Source organism: Cololabis saira, chromosome 14 (genome assembly GCF_033807715.1).
Source record: "Cololabis saira isolate AMF1-May2022 chromosome 14, fColSai1.1, whole genome shotgun sequence".
NCBI classification, from domain to species: domain Eukaryota; kingdom Metazoa; phylum Chordata; class Actinopteri; order Beloniformes; family Belonidae; genus Cololabis; species Cololabis saira.
This window is the reverse complement of record NC_084600.1, coordinates 13,155,331-13,174,937: the sequence shown is the minus strand read 5'-3', so window position 1 is coordinate 13,174,937 and position 19,607 is coordinate 13,155,331. Positions and strand designations below refer to the sequence as shown.

Sequence of the window (19,607 nt, the reverse complement as noted above, 5' to 3'; positions counted from 1 at the left end):
GTCAGCCTCCTTAACCCAGATTGGTAGTGGTACCTATTGGATTAATGCTGTATTTTAAAGTTTCCAAGAGAGACATTTACTCTTGTTCCATCTCTTGTATTGTCACACTTTTGTTTTCTCTCTTTTTCCATTATTAATTTAATGTTTTTTGGGGATTTTTGGGTTTCCTCTGCCATGGTGTCCACTCTGTGACCATTACCGTTGACCATTACTGTTTATTTTTGGTGTCATGGTGTCCTAAAGCAACACTTTTTAGCCTATAGAAGGGATGGCAGACTGTAGAAGCTAGAAAAAACTTTGTAAAAAATAATCCAATATTCCTTAAAATAAAATAATTGAAAGTGATGTCTTAACATACCAATACTTTAGTGAGATGGATAATTTCTTTATTTCAACTGTAACTTTTGGTGCCAGAGTGCGGTGGAATATTATCTTTTTTCTTCCGGCATAATTCCTACCCCTGTTAAATAGCTAACATATAAAATGACTTGAGATTTGATGCAAAAGGACACTGACTTGAGTCATCACTGCGGACACTCATTACAGAGAATCCTGCCTTTACAGTAGAAGGCAAAGCAAACATTACATGCATTAAGACATCCTAGTGTGTATTTACAGTATACAGAAAAACATGGGAATATAAATCTACACAAGGACATACATTTAACTAAGAAATACATTTTGAGTTGTTGTGAAGATGCATTAATATATCACAAACAGCATGTAGTTATCAAAGTGGCATCACCTGGATGTGACACACATGTTCTAAGTGTCATGACCCATGAGGGGTGGGTATTGCCAAGGACCTCATGATACGATACACATCACAATACTTGACTCATGATACGATATTGCGATATACGAATCTTGCGATATATTGGGATGTTATACATAGTTCGCTGAAATCTGTAAAAGGCTTTATGCACCTTAAAATCTGAGTTGCACGTACATCAAATTATGGTCATAATTGGGATTAACTTAGTCAAAACAATGTAATTCAAATTATCCATGCCGTTTTATTGTAACTATACAAGCTAAACAAGTTACAACATACTCTGCATATGTTTTTCATATTTTTTTTTTTATATAATATGAAATTAACAATAACAATATTATTTAAGCCCATGTATACAATAAAGTTTTACTGGATTTATTCAAATATGAATATTGATATCAAACCGGCTGGCAAAGTATCGTAATATATTGCCATATCGATATTTTTGCCCACCCCTATGTTCTATAATAGTTTTAAACTTGTGATCTTGGCTTTTATATTGCAAACTTCCATTTAATCTGTCTGTATTACGCAAGCACTCATACCATTTTTACATTTTTACACTGCTTTACTCTCTTTCCCCATTTGTTCCCCTCTCTGTGATCTGCAGCGGGAATATTATAATATTTCTGTTGCCCATAAATCAGTGTGACAGCAAAGGGCCACATTACACCTTAGTAGAGGAACTCCCCACTTTCATTCTTCGTCTCTACCTTTTTATCACTCCACCTCTTATTTTGCCTGTCCTTCTCTTTCTCCCTCAGGGATAGACACATGGCTCCTCATCAGTGCAAGAAAACATCAACAGCGGCCGTGTCCCCTGGGTGTGTTCTTTAACTTTCCCTAATTAGCATGTGCATCATGACACAACAGCACTTGTGAGTGTGTGCAATCTCACAGCAAGAGACGACCTTTACTATATCTAACAGCCTCGCTTGTATGTGACACCTATACCAAACCAGCATTTATCCTTGAGTAAAAACAACAAAAGGCAAAAAGGGAAAGTACACTCTGAGCAGCTGGAAGGCATAAGCACTTAAACCGTCCTTTTTTCTGCATGGCCTTGCCTTGAAGCAGGTTCAGAAATCATCGGTGTCATCCTTGCCTAACCACCAGGCCCCAGCTGAATGATCACTAACCCACATAGATGCTCACAAGACCCAGAGTGCCTGCAGTAAAACAGCTGTCTGGTGAGTGAAGCCTCTCTTTTATACATGCATTAAATATTCATTCTTACAATCCACAGACTTTCTGGCAATGAACAGATCAGATATTGAAAGTGACAACAATGGGCCACTCAGTGGATGGTTTTCTTTGCAACATATTAAACAATGTCACATCAGTGTTTCAAGAGAAAAAAAAAAGTCTACCGTACTACAAATACCAATGTACAAAACTTAAGATTGGATAGGGGATTAGGCTGCTTTTGGCAAACCTGAAGCGGTAACAATCAACTTTTGTAAACACGGGGAGATGTTATTAATTCTACTGTAAGAACAATGTAGAAAAAGAAAAGTGTATCTTCTTTGGTCTTCAGGTCAGATTACTGCACAAGAAGTTATGTCGTGTCATTATTTGTAAAAAAAAAAAAACAAGCAGAAATATGCTTAAGAGTAATTCAGAAGCTTAAAAAGCCAGCTTTAGAAACAATCACTTGTTGCTAAAGCTAAGTCATTTTCTGGATGGCATTATAAATCTCAAATCCCTGTGGTTAAATTTATGCTCCAAAATACAGTGCACTGTTTGTGGGCACTCATTCAGTTCAGTTCAGTTCAGTTCAATCATAGTTTGTCAATCTTCAAATGAAAATTTTATGTTGAACTAATTGGCTATATTTAAGTCTCTTAAATGGTCTTTTCTGTGAGCAGGGAGTATCTCCTATAGGTGTCCGTATACTGTAGCAGTGGATCTGAAGATGCCTCTGACTGAAGACACGCTGGGTGAATTACTGTATTGCTAGGAAGATGCTCAGGGTTGTCCACTATGTTTCATTCTGTCTATAAAGCATCCTTCTTTGCACAATCAGCCCTGGAGGCTCTAGTGTGTTCAGGTTTTTTAAATCACTGGCTCTGATTGTGCTACCCCAACACATGACTAAAGAGTAGATTACACGCTCCACAACAGATTTGTAGCACAAATATGCAACATCTTGCTGCATACATACTTAAGCTTCCTTAAGAAGCACAGTGTGGTCTAGCCCCTTCTTGCAGACACCATCAGTGTTATGTCTCCATTCCAGTCTGTTTTCCTGGTGAACACCGAGGGATTCGTACTACTCCACGACGTCCACTCCTCCCATGAAAGAAAAAAAGTTTCACTTATTCCAGCTCCTCCTTAAAATTACAATCATCTCCTTTGTGTTGTTCATGTTCAAGATGAGATGATTGGTCCCACACCAGGCCACACTACTGATCTGAGTGTTTTTTTACTGATGACAGGATTCTGACTTGTTCTTCAAGTCTGAGGTGTACAGCATGGCGACAAATGGTAATAGTACAGTCCCCTGTGGTGCTCCTCTGCTCACCACTCAGGCCACGTTTACACATAGTATGTATTTACAAAAACGGTTATTTCCCCCTCTATGTTTTGAAAATTACCATCATTTACACAAACCTGCATAAATACGCTGTTAAGGGGTGCAATGAGCTGCCAAACCTACAGGGGGCAGTGTAACGAGAAGCATAAAGTCACGCTAGCCAATCGGAATCCTGGAAAAAAACATCAACAAATGACACGAGTAACTACGGTGGCCAAACAAATTGTAAACACAGGTCGCACACATGAAGCCGGTAACATTTCTGTCGCATATTGTGAAGTTCTGAAGCCTAAATGTCCGTTTCCCTCTGTTTATGAGCAAACTTGAAGACGGAGTTTTTGCAAATCTCCTCTTTGGCCGGAGTTTTCAGAAATTATCGTTTTTGGTGACTATGAGCTTCGTTTTCGTGTAAACAAACAGCCAAAATGCGTGAAAACACCACAGTTTTTGCTACATGTAAACGGGGCCTGAGTCAGACGCACAAATCCACCCGTGTCCTGGAGTTTTCTACATATTAAAGGGGATCTATTATGAAAAACATGTTTTCTCTTACTTTAACATATATAAAGTGGTCTCCCCTCAGCCTGCCAACTCAGAGAAGGAGGAAAGCAACCAAATTCTGCAGTGTCTGTACAGCCGCCCGGATGAGCCATCCAGTGTCATGTGACTTCTACCAGCCGTTCAGATTCTGCGTATTTTCGCTACGTAACCAAAATGCAAACCACGCCCACAACTATAAAACCGTGTCCTAATCCAGCCTTCTGCATGAGAGCGTCCGACTATCACGTAGCACTGCGTGACGGTCTCAGTCCATCTCCCTCCAGCCAGCTGCCACTTTATTGAGGTTTTTGTAGTGAAATGAGGAGGAATCATAGAGATAACTTCTCATTTCAACTAACTGGATCAGCCGTTCCCCATCTTTGACCGTTTCCTACAGCGCTTTCAACCGGCTTTCAACGCCAGCGACAGGAAGAAGCAGGGCATCCTACAAATGTTCAGATCAAAACGGCATGGCGCGCTGCGGCCAGTTAGGACAGTCCAATAGAAAATAAAGCAATGGAATTGATTTTGTTGCTCACGCCTGCTCGCATCGCATGCATGACACGGTGTAAAGGCTGATTTATGGTTCTGCGTTACACCAACGCAGAGCCTACGCGGCGATGCGCACCGTACGGTGTGCATCACCGTGTACCCTACACCGTAGGCTCTGTGTTGGTGTAACGCAGAACCATAAATCAGCCTTAATAGTGTACGCAGCCGGCTGCTCTTCTGCCCAGAGCGAGGCTTTGTGCCTCCCCTGCTACACGTCATTCAGGGAGCCAATCAGCACACTTCCTCATTATCATAGCCTCCCCTCCCCTCAGAATCCCTCATGGAGAAGGAGGTTAGAAGCAGTAAAAATAGAGACATGGCCCAGAGGCTGAATTTCTAAAATATTTAGAAAAAACAATCAAAAGCTTGTTTTTAAGACATTCAAGGCCTGTTTAAAATAGACATAAATGCCATAATAGGTCCCCTTTAAAGCAGAGGGAACTGTGTTGAATGCACCACAGAAATGAAGGAACATGATCGTCACGGTGCTGCCTGCTTTGCCTGTATGACAGTGGGTTCGTTGAAGCAGGTCCATTATGGCATTTTCAGCTCCAACCACAACAACAACAAGCCGACTGCAGAAAAGTGCTTACTAAAGTGGGCAGAGAAAAGTCTCTCAGGACTTTCATGATGTTAATGTCTTTCTTCACTGTAATTACTGTGTTCAAAGGAGGGCCAGATGAGGAAGAAGGCACAGTCAATTTATAGAGATGGACACATCAAATGTCCCACCGTACGGATGAGTATTAGGGCCAGGCATTAGGTGTGAGTAGGCATTTTTTTTCATTATGTCTAGAAAAAAGTCGAAATGTCAAGAAAAAAGTCGAAATGTCGAGATTAATGTTAAAGTACAATTTTGAGAAAAAGTCAAAATTTCGTGAATAAAGTTGAAATGTTGAGAAAAAAAGTCAAAATTTGGACTTTATTCTTGAAATTGTATTTCAACATTAATCTCGACATTTCGACTTTTTTCTAGACATTTCAACTTTTTTCTCAAAGTGCACAATAAAAAAACAATTTTTTGCACAATATGCACAATATCTTCCCCTCTCAAATATTTTTTTTCCTGCATGGCCCTAATACTCTTCCGTACCCACCAAGGTTTATTCTCATTCCCTCTTTCCATCACACCCTTGCAAACTGTATTCTATTCTCAGTCCAGTGTTGATGCTTTACTGTCATTTTCAGGTTTCTCTACCTAGCCATGTCTCTGTGCACTTGTACCACCTCTATTTGTTGCATTTACTTATTATATTAACAGGTAGGTTCACTTTTGGAATTATGGTAGCACTGATGGATAATGTTGCCATGGTAATTTCAAATATGAATTTATCATATCTACATATCAAAACAGTTCCCTAAAAACATTTGTTCGTAATAAAGGGAATGCGCATGACGTCACAGATGCAATTTCACAGCAGGTTACGCCCACTGAGTGGCAGAAAGACTGAGTGTCAGCGTAAACTTTCAGTTTGAGCAACTGGAAAACATCTAAAATGGGAAAGAGCTGTTGTGGGATCAACTGTACTCATAGATTTAGCAAGAAATCTGAGTTATCGTTTTACAGACTGCCGAAAAATAAGCTTAAGAGACAAATGGATCGTTGCAATTCACAGAAACAACTGGATTTCAGTCACCGAAACGTGGATTTGTGGTTCCCATTTTGTATCAGGTAATGTTGGATTTTTGGGTAGCTAACGTTAAACAGTCAAATCATAAAGTCCTCATCACTTTAATTTCTACAACAAATCCTGCTTTTAAGTTGGACCAAGCGTCAAGACTTTTGTATGCCTTCAAGCTTTGCTTCGTGTATTTCCCCGGCGTAGAAATTAAGTTAGAAATTAAGTACATATAAATATCAGGAAACTGGATTCGTGGCCAAATATTAATGTCCATGGACCACTGGTTCTTGGGGTAACTGTACGGGTCACTGTCAAGTCCAACTGCCATTAATTTAAGCCGATAATCGGCTGTTATCCCGTTTTCTCCACTAGCTGCACCTGTTTTTGCCACTCAGTGCAGTAAGTGGGCTGGTCCAGTGGGGAAGTGACGTCAATGCACACCCTCTATTGCAGGGGTGTCCAAAGTCGGTCCTCGAGGGCCTGCTCTATTGTCAGTTTATTTTCACCTACTCATATGCTCCTAGCCAGGGCAAGTTTATTTGCAGGGGTGCAAACAAGCCGGGACTCCAGGGCCAGTCTACTGCACGTTTTAGATGTTTCCTGCCTCAACACAACCCTGATAGACAAGGCTGTGTCACCAACAGAGTTGTGTAAACCTTGATGACCTGTTGATGACGACTAGTGATTAGAATCAGGTGTGCTGAAGACAGGGAAACATTTAAAACATGCAGTAGACTAGCCCTCGAGTCCCGGCTTGTGTGCACCCCTGTTTATTTGTATGGAACTCAAAGGGGTTTATCAATGCACTAGATCAGTGCTTCTCAATCCTGGTCCTCGAGTACCACTGTCCTGCATGTTTTAGATGTTTCCCTGCACCAACACACCTGATTCTAATTAAAGGTCCTCATTAGCTTGTCACCAAGGTCTGCACAGTTCTGTTGATGACACAGGTACTTGTATCACGGTGTGCTGAAGCAGGGTAGCATCTAAAACATGCAGGACAGTGGTACTCGAGGACCAGGATTGAGAAACACTGCACTAGATGGAAAGAACAGGACAACTGAAATCAATCAAATGAATAAAAACGGCATGACAATGCAGTTTAAATATTGTACAAATGTACAATTACAAAAGGTTACAGTAGAGTTTAATAAATGCACCTAAAAGTTGAACAGTGTACAGAGGTGTTTTTTTTTACTGCAAGCATGAAAAACCTCTTTATTTAGGTTTTCAGGATTTCAGGCTGGAGTTTATTCCAGCAGAGGGCAGCATAACCAGGGAAAGCCATTTCACTTGGTGGGGCTTTAACTCTGAGCAGACCCTGCACGTGTAATTCATTTCCAGGTTCATATTCAGTAAATATGCCTCTGATCTAATTTGGACCCAGATTCATAATCCTTTGTTAATATAACATCAGGATTTCCAGTTTTCAGTGTTTGATTTCCTTGCGTCTGATCACGGACTGTCTGGCGGTGACAAAATTTATGCCCTCCCCTGACTTTTTCTTCTTTTTTTTAAATCAGTTTGATCTCCTTTGATCTATATTTTAACAAAGCTGGTAGCAAAAGGCATCAAGACCACTTGCAATCCATTGAAGTTGTTCTCGCTTTGCAACAGCTAATTGACTGTGAATTTGAATAGTGATGAATCAGTACATCGTTTGAAAACACACCAGAGAATAGTGGCGAGCAGCATCCTGCAATGAAAAAGATCTTCACAGCTGATAGAGATCTTCTTACAACCACTTCTTTAAAAATGAGTGGCTAAAGTCTGTGGTTTCAGTGAAGCTTTTTTGTTTGGATTTCCAGTCTTCATTTCAGGATAGTTATAGTTTCTGTTCCTTTTCTGTTTTAATTTGAAGATATTTCTTCCCTTGTGCTGTTATGCTTCTATTCGTTTTTAACTCTTTTTGTAAAACTTACCTTATCACTAACCTGCAGCCACCTGCACTGCAAGAACTCATTTCTACAAAAGTAAAAAGCTTAGTTTCAACTATTTCAGACTATTTTGCTAGTTTTAAGAAGAGCGGTTTTCTTACTCCATTTGCAAAAACATTTATGCTTAAAATAAGGCACGTTTTACAAGGTTTATGGACTAAGTGGTTTATGGGTTTAACAAGGTTAAATGGTTAGGTTAAATAATGGTTAGGTTAAATAATAATAATAATAATAATAATAATAATAATAATAATAATAATAATAATAGTAATAGTAATAGTAATAATAATAATAATATAATATATATAATATATTATTATATTATATAATAATAATAATAATAATAATAATAATAATAATAATAATAATAATAATAATAATAATAGTTATGTTAAATAAGTTAAATAATGGTTAGGTTAAATAGTTTAATAATAATAATAATAATAATAATAATAATAATAATAATAATAATAGTAATAATAATAATAATAATAATAATAATAATAATAATATATATAATATATATAATATATATAATATATTATTATATTATATAATAATAATAATAATAATAATAATAATAATAATAATAATAATAATAATAATAATAATAATAATAATAATAATAATAGTTATGTTAAATAAGTTAAATAATGGTTAGGTTAAATAGTTAGGTTTATGGTTTTCTACAAGGTTTATGGACTAAGTTTATGGACTAAGGCGGCCTAAGTGACTGTTTTTGCAGTGTGCCCCTCCATTGCTTACACATGTCCAAAGGCTAGTTGAAACCCCCTGAGTCTCTGTGCTCTTTCTAGCTTTCCCATTTTGACATGGACCGGCTGCTGTCCTGATCAGAGAGGCCGCTGCGAGGGAATGCTGTTTCCATGTGCTGGTCGTAATTGGTCTGCAGAAATGCTGAAGTGGATGGCACGTGTCAGGGTAGCATCCATGTGAAGGCCCAGATGCTTGTTTTCCCATTAGACCAGCACTTTGTAAAGAGTGCACCAGTGTTTCTTTCCATTTATTCTTAAAACCTGGTGGGAAAAGTTACCAAAGCTGCACTTTCACTTAGTTGATGAATGCCAGGTTTGACTGTTTATGATCAGGCATCTATATTTTCAAATCCACAAAGAACCTGCAAAAGAATGACAGGGGAGAGGATCCACACAACACAGCCAGGTAAACCTTCACTGCAAAAGCTTTTAAGAAATCAAACAAGCCTTGTTTCATGAATATTAAAATACTATTTTACCATTTTTAAGAATTCTAGTCAAGAAAATTGTTCTTACTCCATTAGCAAGATATTTTTTCCTTAAAAAGTCTGGATTTGTCTGGATTCATCGAATATTGGGCTAATAGTTAGAGGGGCTGTTTTAGCAGTGTTGTCATCAGTTGGATCTGGTTAAAGCTGAACTAAGTAGCCACATGCGAAGTGACAGAGCAATGGGATTATTCTGTCTAGTTTATTTGTTTTGACAAAGTGTATTAAAAAGAAAACAAGCAGCAACCACATACAGAACACCAACATTTAATAGGTAAAAACATGCTAAACATACAACAGTGTGCAGTATTTAGAAAGAGAATCGTTTAAAGGGTACATGAAAGAAGCACACATAAATTAACATGATTAACTGCAGATTCAGCGACTTCATCGTTGAGGACCCCGAGCCACGAGAATTTTCAACATTAATTAAATTAGAACCTTTAGTCATTTTGCTTTTACTCCAAAAACTGATTGAAAAGATCAGTGCTTGTCCTCGGAGTTCTTCAGTTGCAGTGAGTTTAGAAGCATTTGGGGTTTCATTCCTGTATGAGTCAGTCAGTGTCTACCACTTCAAATAAAGACGAGCTCTTATATTTCAAGGCTGCTAAGAGGAAATGGTCAGAGGGTAAACTCAAGCATCACCTTGTAAGAGCACAGAGAAAGCCTGTTCACTCTCTGCTCTACTCAACGGTGACAAATAAAGGAATTTGAGTAACTACATTGGATTTGGAGTCAGAGGCTCATAGATTTCATTGACATCACTTTGCATTTTTCTCAAACATGGTCTTGCACGTGTGCGTCACTGTTTCGTGTGACAGTATTAATTAAACATAACTTGATTTCATTTAGCCATGAGCCAAAAACGTGCTTCTTTTGAACAAAAAACGTGGAAATAAGGGTTGTGGAGGCAGGATTCTGCAGCCACATGACAATTATTAAATGCTCCAGGAAATGAAGGGAAGGAAAGATTTGCATCCAATGGATGCATGAATAGTTGCTGCATCAGGAAGATGTCTTCGACATTATTTTACAAAAGAACGATAATAGCGCCACGCATGGAGTAGCTGACATTTTAAGCTACACAACATGACAGGCCTGCAACTTCTGCAGCCTCATCTGTTATCCGTGTCCTATTCCATGATAACATCTGTCAGCTGTCAAGATTACAACAACAAAACAGCCTCTTATCGCGGTGCTTTTGCCCTTTACGCTTGTCTTCATCAGAATAGTGGTGTCTCCCTGAAAAGAAGGGTACACTTGAACATAAACACTTTGTGTAAGCACAAAGATCCTTTTTAGTGCCATCCATCTACATTGCGTATGGCCTACTTTGCCAGTTCCAGTGAGCATCCAGTGAAGACAGCACATTCGTCATACTCTTCTGTGTCCTCTTTTAAGTGCCCATAGACTTCAAGGATCACACGGCAGAATGACAGTGTCTCTAATAAGCTCATTGTAGATGACAGCAGTACAGTTCATCTGCTGTAGGATACAACTTGAAGGCCATTTTGACCTCTGAATATGACTTCCCCGCTGCTTTGGCTCTGGGCTCTGGCTGGGAGATTTAACCTGGATGTCGGTGTTGGTCTGCAGCCGATCCTGCAGCACTCCCAATGAAAAGAAATATAAAGTTATGACATTATAGATTAATTATATTTTTTTCAGACTGTAGGAAGAAACTGTGTTTTTAGAATTTAACTTTCTATTTTTTTGTAGTGACAGTGGTTTCCATATTTATATCTTTAAACATTTTCCATGACTCCACTCTTGATCATTAATCCATGCATTTTTTATTGCTGTGGATTGGTGTTATAGCATATGCACCGTCCTGGTATTCTGTTATGTTACTTCCAATACCCATGGTGCAACACTGCCCCCTTGTTGACTGCAGTAAAATTTGAAGAAAGATCTGATTTCACTTAAATAGATTGGTTTATTATTTAATTAATTATGATAATAATGAAAACATTGTCAACCAGTTTCCAAGTAAATTCTTCAAAATATTAATCAAATTAATAGCTTGTAACAAAACTTCTCATTGTAATCAGATATACATCTGTAGCTTCAAAAAAATTGAAAACATGACTTGATAAATCAGTTTTCTTTCTCTCTCTCTCTCTCTCTCTCTCTCTCTCTCTCTCTCTGTATGTTATTAATTTAATAACAGCAATGTGCTTTTTACAAAGGGACATGTTTATGTTGCATCACCTCATCTGTGAACAACTATGGACGCATGGAAACCAGGGACAGAGACTGCTGTACCGATGCGGTAAAACGCTTTCCTGCTTTTCCTCAGTAAAGGATTTTAGTCACTCGGCAGTTTAGATTTTTTTGTTTCATAATTTGTTGTAATAAGTGCAGAATGTTGTTTGCATTTTTCCTAAATAGATGGACTAACTCTCAAAGAGTAACAACTGCTCTCCCCATTTCTGAGACAATCAGCCTCTGTACGGTTTACACTCGTGTTCCACACGTGCATCCAGTTTTCTTGCTCAGTTTCAGCAAATGTTATGTTTCTGCTACCAAAGTCAAAACACACAGCCCGTGTACTTTGCTAAAAAATGTCATATGTTGTCATTGTACTGATTTTTATTTTGGCTTTAATTGTCCAGGAAGTCTGTGATGGACTGGCGACCTGTCCAGGGTGTAACCCCTGCCTCTCACCTGAAAATAGCTGGGATAGACTCCAGCAGACCCCTGTGACCCTGCAAAGGATAAAGCGGGTATAGATAATGGATGGATGGATGGATGGATGGATGGATGGATGGATGGATGGCCAGGAAGTTGTGATTGTTTGTTTTTATTGTCATTGAAAATGTTTTGGTAGAGGATTTGTACATTTGAACCTGTACATGACAGTCTGTGATATACGGCAGCAGCTACTTCTGTAAGGAATTAAAAGTAAAGATGAAAGAGGAGATCAGTTTGTCTGAACCAGAAAAGAGCTCTTACTCTCACTCTTTCTCTATGTAATGTTTTCCTCCTGGCTGTCCTTCTTCTCCTCCTGTGGGACCGGCACATGGCTCTCCACCGGTGCTGGAGAAGACCAACAGCATTATTGTCCCCTGGGATTTTGTATGAGAGAGAGAGAGTGTGTATGTGCGGGCGTGTGTGTGTGTGTGTGTGTGTGTGTGTGTGTGTGTGTGTGTGTGTGTGTGTGTGTGTGTGTGTGTGTGTGTGTGCGTGCGTGCGTGCGTGCGTGCATGCGTGCGTGTGTGTGTGCGCTGTTCACTCTTTCTAATTAGCATGTGCGTCACAGTAAGGAAGCACATGTGCGTTTCTCAACAACAAAGGCCCTCAGACAGAGGTCCTGCAGCAGACCACTCCAACCATCAAAGAGGACACCTCTCATACGCAGAGACCATTTTAGCCAACAGAAACTATGGAAACATACTTTCAGATGTATAACAAAGGCTTGAAGCCACACCTGCAAACAGTTTGACTCCTGCTTTGTAAACACACATACGCAGATATCAAATAGTTCCACATTTTGTGCTCCGAAGGATGTATATAATGTATGTATGTCAAGAATGTAAACAGCACCCATAGATTTTAGTGGACTGCCGAATTCCCAGTTTGAGACACTCCAGTAAAAGATGTTCTTGTGTGTGTATTTGGGCCTCAGAATCATGCCAGCTAGACATGGGCTCATCCCACTGACCCAGAAATGCTGGAGCATGTCAGTGTAAAATGAATCCACTGTATATGAGAGGAGGTGGGGGGAAGTTGTTTATTTTCAGTGTCACGCTCAGTCAATTTTCATCTCTCAAAAGTTCAGCTTTGCCGAATTTATCCACAAATTTAATTCACTGTATGTCAGGAAATAGGATGTGAATGGCTCGTAATGGACACAACGATTTTGCTATTTTCAGACTGAACATTAAATCATTTTACCTCTGCAGGACTTCAGCATCTATCCTCAGCAGTTACAGCCGCTGTTGCTCCATCTGAAGAAAAATGAGGAATGATGTAGCAAGCTGACGTATGTAATAAAATGTCACTGCAATAAATCTATGTGTTCGGTTTACTCTAAAGCTGTTACAGTCTCAATGTATCATCATTACCTGGTACAGCGAATGATAAATGTGGCTGAGCTGCAGCAAACACCTGTGGCCGCAAGTCTGACCCAGAAAACCAGCTTCTTTTTTTGACACTCACTGCTTATAGTTATGCTTAGCACTGCTTATACTTGTCATTTTTTTTCTCCATACTATATATTTGCATTTGTAAACACCGTACATTTTTTACATGTCTTTAAGTAGTAAAATAAGTTATATAAAAATTATCAACAAAAAAAAGCCTCTATGACTTAAGAGGCCAAAAGGAAAAACAGAGTATCCCTAATTAGTATCACTATGAAACATCCTGAGCTGACTATACATTCACATTGGTAAACTGTGGCAACATACGCAGTCATTTATACACAATTAAAGTTTTTGTATGAATATGGAAGAAAAAATAAATAAAAGTAAAAAGACAGAAATAGAACGATAAAAACATCATTCCACTTTATTTCATTTGATCTGAAAAATCAACTGATATTAATACACATAAATGTGTAAAGTAAAAATGTGTTGGCTACGTTAGATAAACTTAGGAGGGATTTTGATATTTTGTTTTTACATTAGTAAAAATTTTTTGAAGAGGTTAAAAATGCTGGTAGGAACACAACTAGATAGTTTGTTTTATTTGAGAGCCATCTAAGGGGAGATTTCTGGCTCATTATTATGTACAATAATATAATTATGGATTGTAAATGTTCTTACAGAAGAAGCAAATTAGATATTAAAATGAAGTCTCCCATGATATGATTACTTATGTTAATAACAAACCTTTTCTATAATATCAAAACTGAAAATAGGGCATTATCTAATGTTTTCATCTGTAGTGGTTTTACACACAATGCAGTGTAAATGTATCCATCCTCATGCTACTAACATCACCTTTGTAGTTTTATTACACCGTGGACTTCATTACGGCTCTCGTTCAAACCAACAAGAGCTTTACTTTGAAATTAACCGGAACTACGTCTCTTCGCTTCCGGTGGACTTTGCCACGACCTGCCTCGCATCTGCAGGCTTTACCAAAGATACTCTATCCAGTTTATTGAACGTCTCTGGCTTTACGGACCGTGTGCGCGGCTCCGGAAGCGTTGTTCCGGCCGCCGTTTCCAGGGTTACCGTGGCCATGGCACCGCTGCGGGTCCTGTGCGTGCACGGCTACCGCCAGAGCGGCGGCTCGTTCCGGGAGAAGACCGGGGCGCTGCGGAAGCTGCTCAAGAAGCACGCCGAGCTCGTGTACGTGACGTCACCGCTCCCGGTGCCGCGCCTGCCCGCGCCAGGTGGGTTGTTCGTGCATGCGCCGCGGGACCCGCTGAGCCCCAAGGTGGATGCTGATTAGACTGATTAGATTCTAGAAACAGGTTTTCCATAACCATCTTGAAGAATACTGTTACTCCTATTCCCAAAACAGTTGTGACGCTCTGCGAATAGTAAATAAAAATCCCAATCCAATAATTTGCAAAACCTACAAAACCATATAGTATCCACAGAACACAAACATATCAAGTGTTGAAACTGACACATTTTGACATTTCATGGAAAATATTAGCTCCTTTTTAATTTGGTGGCCGCAACACATCTAGAGCACATCATTAGTCAAGTTCTCTTTTTATATCCTTCTTCCAGCCCAGGCTTGCATATAAAACATATTTATCAGTTTCTCCTGACTTGAAAAATCCCACACAGAAAAATATTGCTGGTTTAAAGCGATGTTACAAACTAAGTGATGTTATGGCGCTTTTCCACCAGCACTTACTCGGCTCGACTCAACTTGGCCTGGTTTCTTTTCCACTACAATTCAGTACCTGGAGCAGAAGTAGGAGGTTGGAGAAGCTGCTGTGACGTATTTGATTGTGTGATCTAAACGAAAAAAGAAGACAACAACACTAAAGATGTAGAACCTGGAGGAGAGAGAGAGAAGCTTCAAGCAGCAACACTTTTTAATTTCTTTTTAGTTTGTCTTGGCGCTGCTGAAAAGTCAGCTGGAGCCGCGAGCAGCTATGAAGTGACAGAGCTCCTGGTGGATTTGGATCACCAAACAGACTTTTGTGCTGGTTGAATAAAATGAACAAGAAGCCGCCGTCAGAGTCACTCTTTCACTGATTTCCTCCTCCTGACTCAGACGTCTGACTCCAACCCTCCGACCAATCGGTGGCCTGTAGTGTGATGATGTCAGATGCAGCCAACTCAGCCGCTTAGAACCTCGGCAGAGTAGTTACAGAAAAAGTATCTACTCGGGCACGTTAGAACCCTAGTGGAAAAGAACCAAACCAAGTGGAGGTGAGTCGAGCCGGGTACTAGTGGAAAAGCGCCATTAGTTTGTCCAATGAAGCAGCTTCCGCCCTGTTGGCCACCATGGCTTCCAATCATCAATCTGAGCACTAGTGGAGGTCAGGGTACAGATGAGCAGAAGGTCAAGCGGGGTCTTCGCTGTAAAGCCGCGTTTATACTTGCAGTTCAGAACGCGTACGCGAGACGCAGGATACGCGTGACGTCACGTCTCGCGTATCCTGCGTATCCTGCGTACATTTGACGCGTCGACGTGCACGTTCTCAAAAAGACACTGAACGCGTACGCGACCTGCAGTTCTCGCTCTGGCCGCTAGTATCGCTGTTCCCGGTCTGATCCCAGCTGGCACGACTATGCTGCTCTCCCCTGGAGAAAGTCCCCGTGCATATATTTATGCAATATTTAACTTCCCCCCAGGGTTTCCGTTGTCCGGTAAAATATGCCGAAGTCCGGTATTTTATAATCTCTCCGGTCAAAATACTCACTGGTGCTGCGGGACTAGAGTCCCCGGGAGTACCGCGGATGGCGAGCCCCGGCCGCCGAGCCCCGGACAACCCCCGGCGGCCGAGCCCCGGCCGCCGAGCCCCGGTGGCCGAGCCCCGGCCGCCTAGCCCCGGCCGCGGAGCCCCGGCGGCCGAGCCCCGGCGGAGGTACGCGCCGAGCCTCGGTGCCTCCCGGAGCCGGGAGGAAGCGGAGCCGGGAGCCGGGAGTCAATTGACGGGACTTATTTTATTTTAAATACTCTGTTTTTCAATAAAAATACTATTGAATGACTTGCAAATGAATGACTTGGAATCATATTAGGAACAATACATTTTTTTACCATGTTAATCTTTCTTATATTGACATCTACTTCTCCATATGAACCTAAAATTAACTGGATTTATTGTTTCGTCATTCTTGTTGAGATGGGTGAGGAGAATGCTGGATAAATTAGTCTGGAAAGACTATCCACTTTTGATAATAAGCAATAATAATAAGATAAGTCCTTTATTACTCCCTCAACGGGGAAACTCACGTAGCAGAAGTACACACACACACACACACACACAGGGAAGGGGGTAAAACAGTAATATAAATAAGTAATACACATTAAAAAAAGAGTAATAATAATAATAATAATGTTATGGTTTTCTTTAGCTTCCTTCTAGGCACCCAGAGCTTTACAGAGATCATTATTCATTCACACACATTCTCCCCGGTGGTAGCTCCGTCTGTAGCCGCAGCTGCCCGACAGACTGACGGGAGCGTGGCTGCCATATCGCGCCAAACGGCCCCTCCGACCACCACAAACATTCATACACACTCATACACATTCACACGATGTTATAATCTCCTACATCATCCAATATTGTCCTGTAAAAGTGTTCGTTTTTCTAATCTGCTACCGCTGCTGCTGCTACTACTTCTGCTACTTAATATAAGTAGCTTTTCCAACTGTTGCTCTGCTTACTGCCCCCTATCGGTCACCATCGGTATGACAGGCTCTACTCGGGTGGTACGCGACGTACGCAGTGGAGCATGAACAGACACAAAGCAGGCTACGCAGGCTACGCAGGTTACGTGCGTAGAGTATATCCCGGGCTTAAGGTGCTGACTAGTTGATCCATTACACTGATGAGAAGGAATTACAAAGCCGCGTTGGCTGGGCTTTATTTAAAAGTGACTATTAACTGAAGCTGACACTCTTAGTGGAGAGCAGGTATGGTAAATCCCTTTAGAAATCTAGTGGTGTGGAGATTTAAGCATTATAAGATTAAAAATACTTAAGGACAACTTCATAAAACTTGTCTTAAGTGCAATAATGGTGCTAAAAATGATTCATAACATAATAACACTACTACCAAACTTAAAACAGCCTTCATATACTGTATCAATGTAGCTTCCTGCTAATACGATTGAATTCAATTCAATTTTATTTATATAGCGTCTATTACAACAGAAGTTGTCTTTAGGATCTTTCCAGAGACCAGAACATAAACCCCCAAGCAATTATTACTTAAACAATTGCAGGTAGAAACTGCCCTAGTGGGAGAAAAACCTTAAGCCAAACAGTAACAAGAAAAACTCCCCTTTAAGAGGGAAGAAACCTGGACCAGGACCTGGATCATAAGGGGGGACCCTCCTGCTGAAGACCAGCTGGGCAGAGCAGGGAAAGAGAAGACAGACTGAGAGAATTAAATGTTACTCAATTTACATGTTACTCAGAAGAAGGCATACATTAAAAAAAGACAAATAAATATAAATCCACTCAGTAAAGTAAGATGTTTCTTGTGCTGTGCTTTCAGAGGTTCCAGCCAGTGAGAATGAGCCAGTTCCAGGACCAGGAGGGGACGAGGACCAGAGGGGCTGGTGGTTTTCTGACGTCACGGCTCGTAGTTTCAGCGCGCAGCAGCAGTGCGATGAAAGCCTGGGTCTGGACGAGAGCGTGGCGGCGGTGAGGGAAGCCGTGAAGGAGCTCGGCCCCTTCGACGGCATCCTGGGCTTCAGTCAGGGAGCAGCATTTGTGGCCATGCTCTGCTCTCTGCAGGAGCAACAGCTGGAGCCGGAGTTCAGCTTCCGCTTCGCCATTCTCGTCGCTGGTTTCCGTAGCGCATGTAAGCAGCACCAAACGTTTTACCGGGCTCCCCTCCAGATCCCCTCCCTGCATGTGTTCGGACTGGAGGACAGAGTCATCCCCGACAGCATGAGCAGGGAGCTCCTCCCCTGCTTTCAAGACGCTCAAGTCCTCATTCATGCTGGCGGTCATTTTGTTCCCGCCGCCTCCGCTCACAGACAAACATACCAGGACTTCCTGAAGAGGTTCCAGTGAGACCCAAACCCAGACCGAGGCTGAATCAGAGAACCACTCAAGCACTTGGATATATACACTGCTGCTAAACATTTGTGGGTGACTGGTCACATCGTCTTCAAATCTTTAAATTCATGCCCTTTGTGTTCTGGCTACATTACTTTTGTCCTACTCTCATTTGTTAAAATGAAATAACGTGAGATTTCTGAGGGAGAGCACCTTGTGACAAATAAAGAAGAAAATAACTTTTTTCAAGTGTTTTGGTCTGGTTTCTTTTTTCAGTGCTGGGAAATATCTGTAGTTTAAACTTTAGTGCCAATTTGCTGACAAGATCAAATACTTTTGCAAAAATGTGAATTTTAAAATGTTTTTCATTTCTGTAATCTTAAAAGAACCAAGGGGAGCTTTAAAAAAAAAAGTTTTTATTTCTCAAACTCTTCCAGTGGGTTCTCCAAGTGGTCGTCATCTTGCTCTCCGTCGAGTTCCAGGATGTTTCAGTTTTTGTTAACAAGCAAAGGCCATCACACTCTAAATACCTTGACACTGCCGTAATGAAGGAGTTAACCCTCCTTTGACTTGGTAATCAAAGATTATCACCGAATTATGGCCTTTTCTGAAATGTAAATGAAACCCTGTCCAATTCAAAGACAACATAGAGGCCGAAAAGGACTGACGGTTCAACAATTTAGGAATAACATGTCTCAAAGTAAAATTGGAAAAAAAAAGATGAGGATAATTTCAATAGATTAAGAGAATGTAGAGAAAACTCTGGACAAAGGGAACATTGAAAGCCAATACTGAATAACACTGATTTTCAGAGTCTCTAAAGCCTCTAAATTAAGAACAGACTTTAATGCAGATATGAGTCAGTAGAAAAAATAATCTAACATGCTCTGGAACACTTCAGAAAAGCATTTCCAATAAACAGTTCACAACAGAGTCCAGAAAAGCCAAGTAAAACTAACATAAAGAAAGTAAATCTACATTAAACACAATCCAGAAGAAGCTGCCTTCTCTCAGCCCAAACTCAGTTCAGACAGACTGAAGTCATGTGGGAAAACTGACCTAATCTGATGAATCAAGATGTAAAAATACTCATCAAGCATCGTGGTCACAATATCCTCTGGCCCAACGTGTAGAGGAAGCATGAGTACCTGCAGACAGCTCGAAGCCCAAGGGAATATGGGGCTGCATTAGTCCACGTGGCCCGGGTAACTAGAACTTCACCGTATGTGAAGGT

The 19,607-nt window shown here is 40.6% G+C and overlaps 2 protein-coding genes and 1 long non-coding RNA gene across 4 annotated transcripts in view; 2 read left to right on the top strand and 1 right to left on the bottom strand.

Moving 5' to 3' along the window:
* Nucleotides 1-19,607, top strand: part of taok1b (TAO kinase 1b) — a 377,870-nt gene that overhangs the window by 280,336 nt on the left and 77,927 nt on the right. The gene's annotated exons all lie outside the window — the stretch shown is intronic.
* On the bottom strand, nt 9,513-14,493 carry LOC133459631 (uncharacterized). Of its 2 annotated transcripts, none has more exons than XR_009784062.1 (3): nt 14,357-14,493; nt 13,121-13,173; nt 9,513-10,833 (listed from the first exon to the last, which is right to left on the bottom strand). It is a non-coding gene; the product is annotated as an uncharacterized LOC133459631 (long non-coding RNA). The 2 variants fall into 2 exon arrangements; XR_009784061.1 differs by lacking the exon at nt 9,513-10,833 and adding an exon at nt 11,993-12,262.
* On the top strand, nt 14,281-18,607 carry ovca2 (OVCA2 serine hydrolase domain containing). The gene is made up of 2 exons (XM_061740859.1): nt 14,281-14,567; nt 17,865-18,607. The coding sequence occupies exons 1-2, from the start codon at nt 14,414-14,416 to the stop codon at nt 18,386-18,388; spliced, it is 678 nt and encodes a 225-aa protein (XP_061596843.1). The 5' UTR covers nt 14,281-14,413; the 3' UTR covers nt 18,389-18,607.

What these genes read in the sequence shown, in the direction of transcription:
- ovca2 (XM_061740859.1), top strand. Translation starts at nt 14,414, where the DNA reads ATGGCACCGCTGCGGGTCCTGTGCGTGCACGGCTACCGCCAGAGCGGC. An exon ending in GCCGCGCCTGCCCGCGCCAG is followed by an intron (nt 14,568 to 17,864) that starts GTGGGTTGTTCG and finishes CTGTGCTTTCAG; the next exon opens with AGGTTCCAGCCAGTGAGAAT.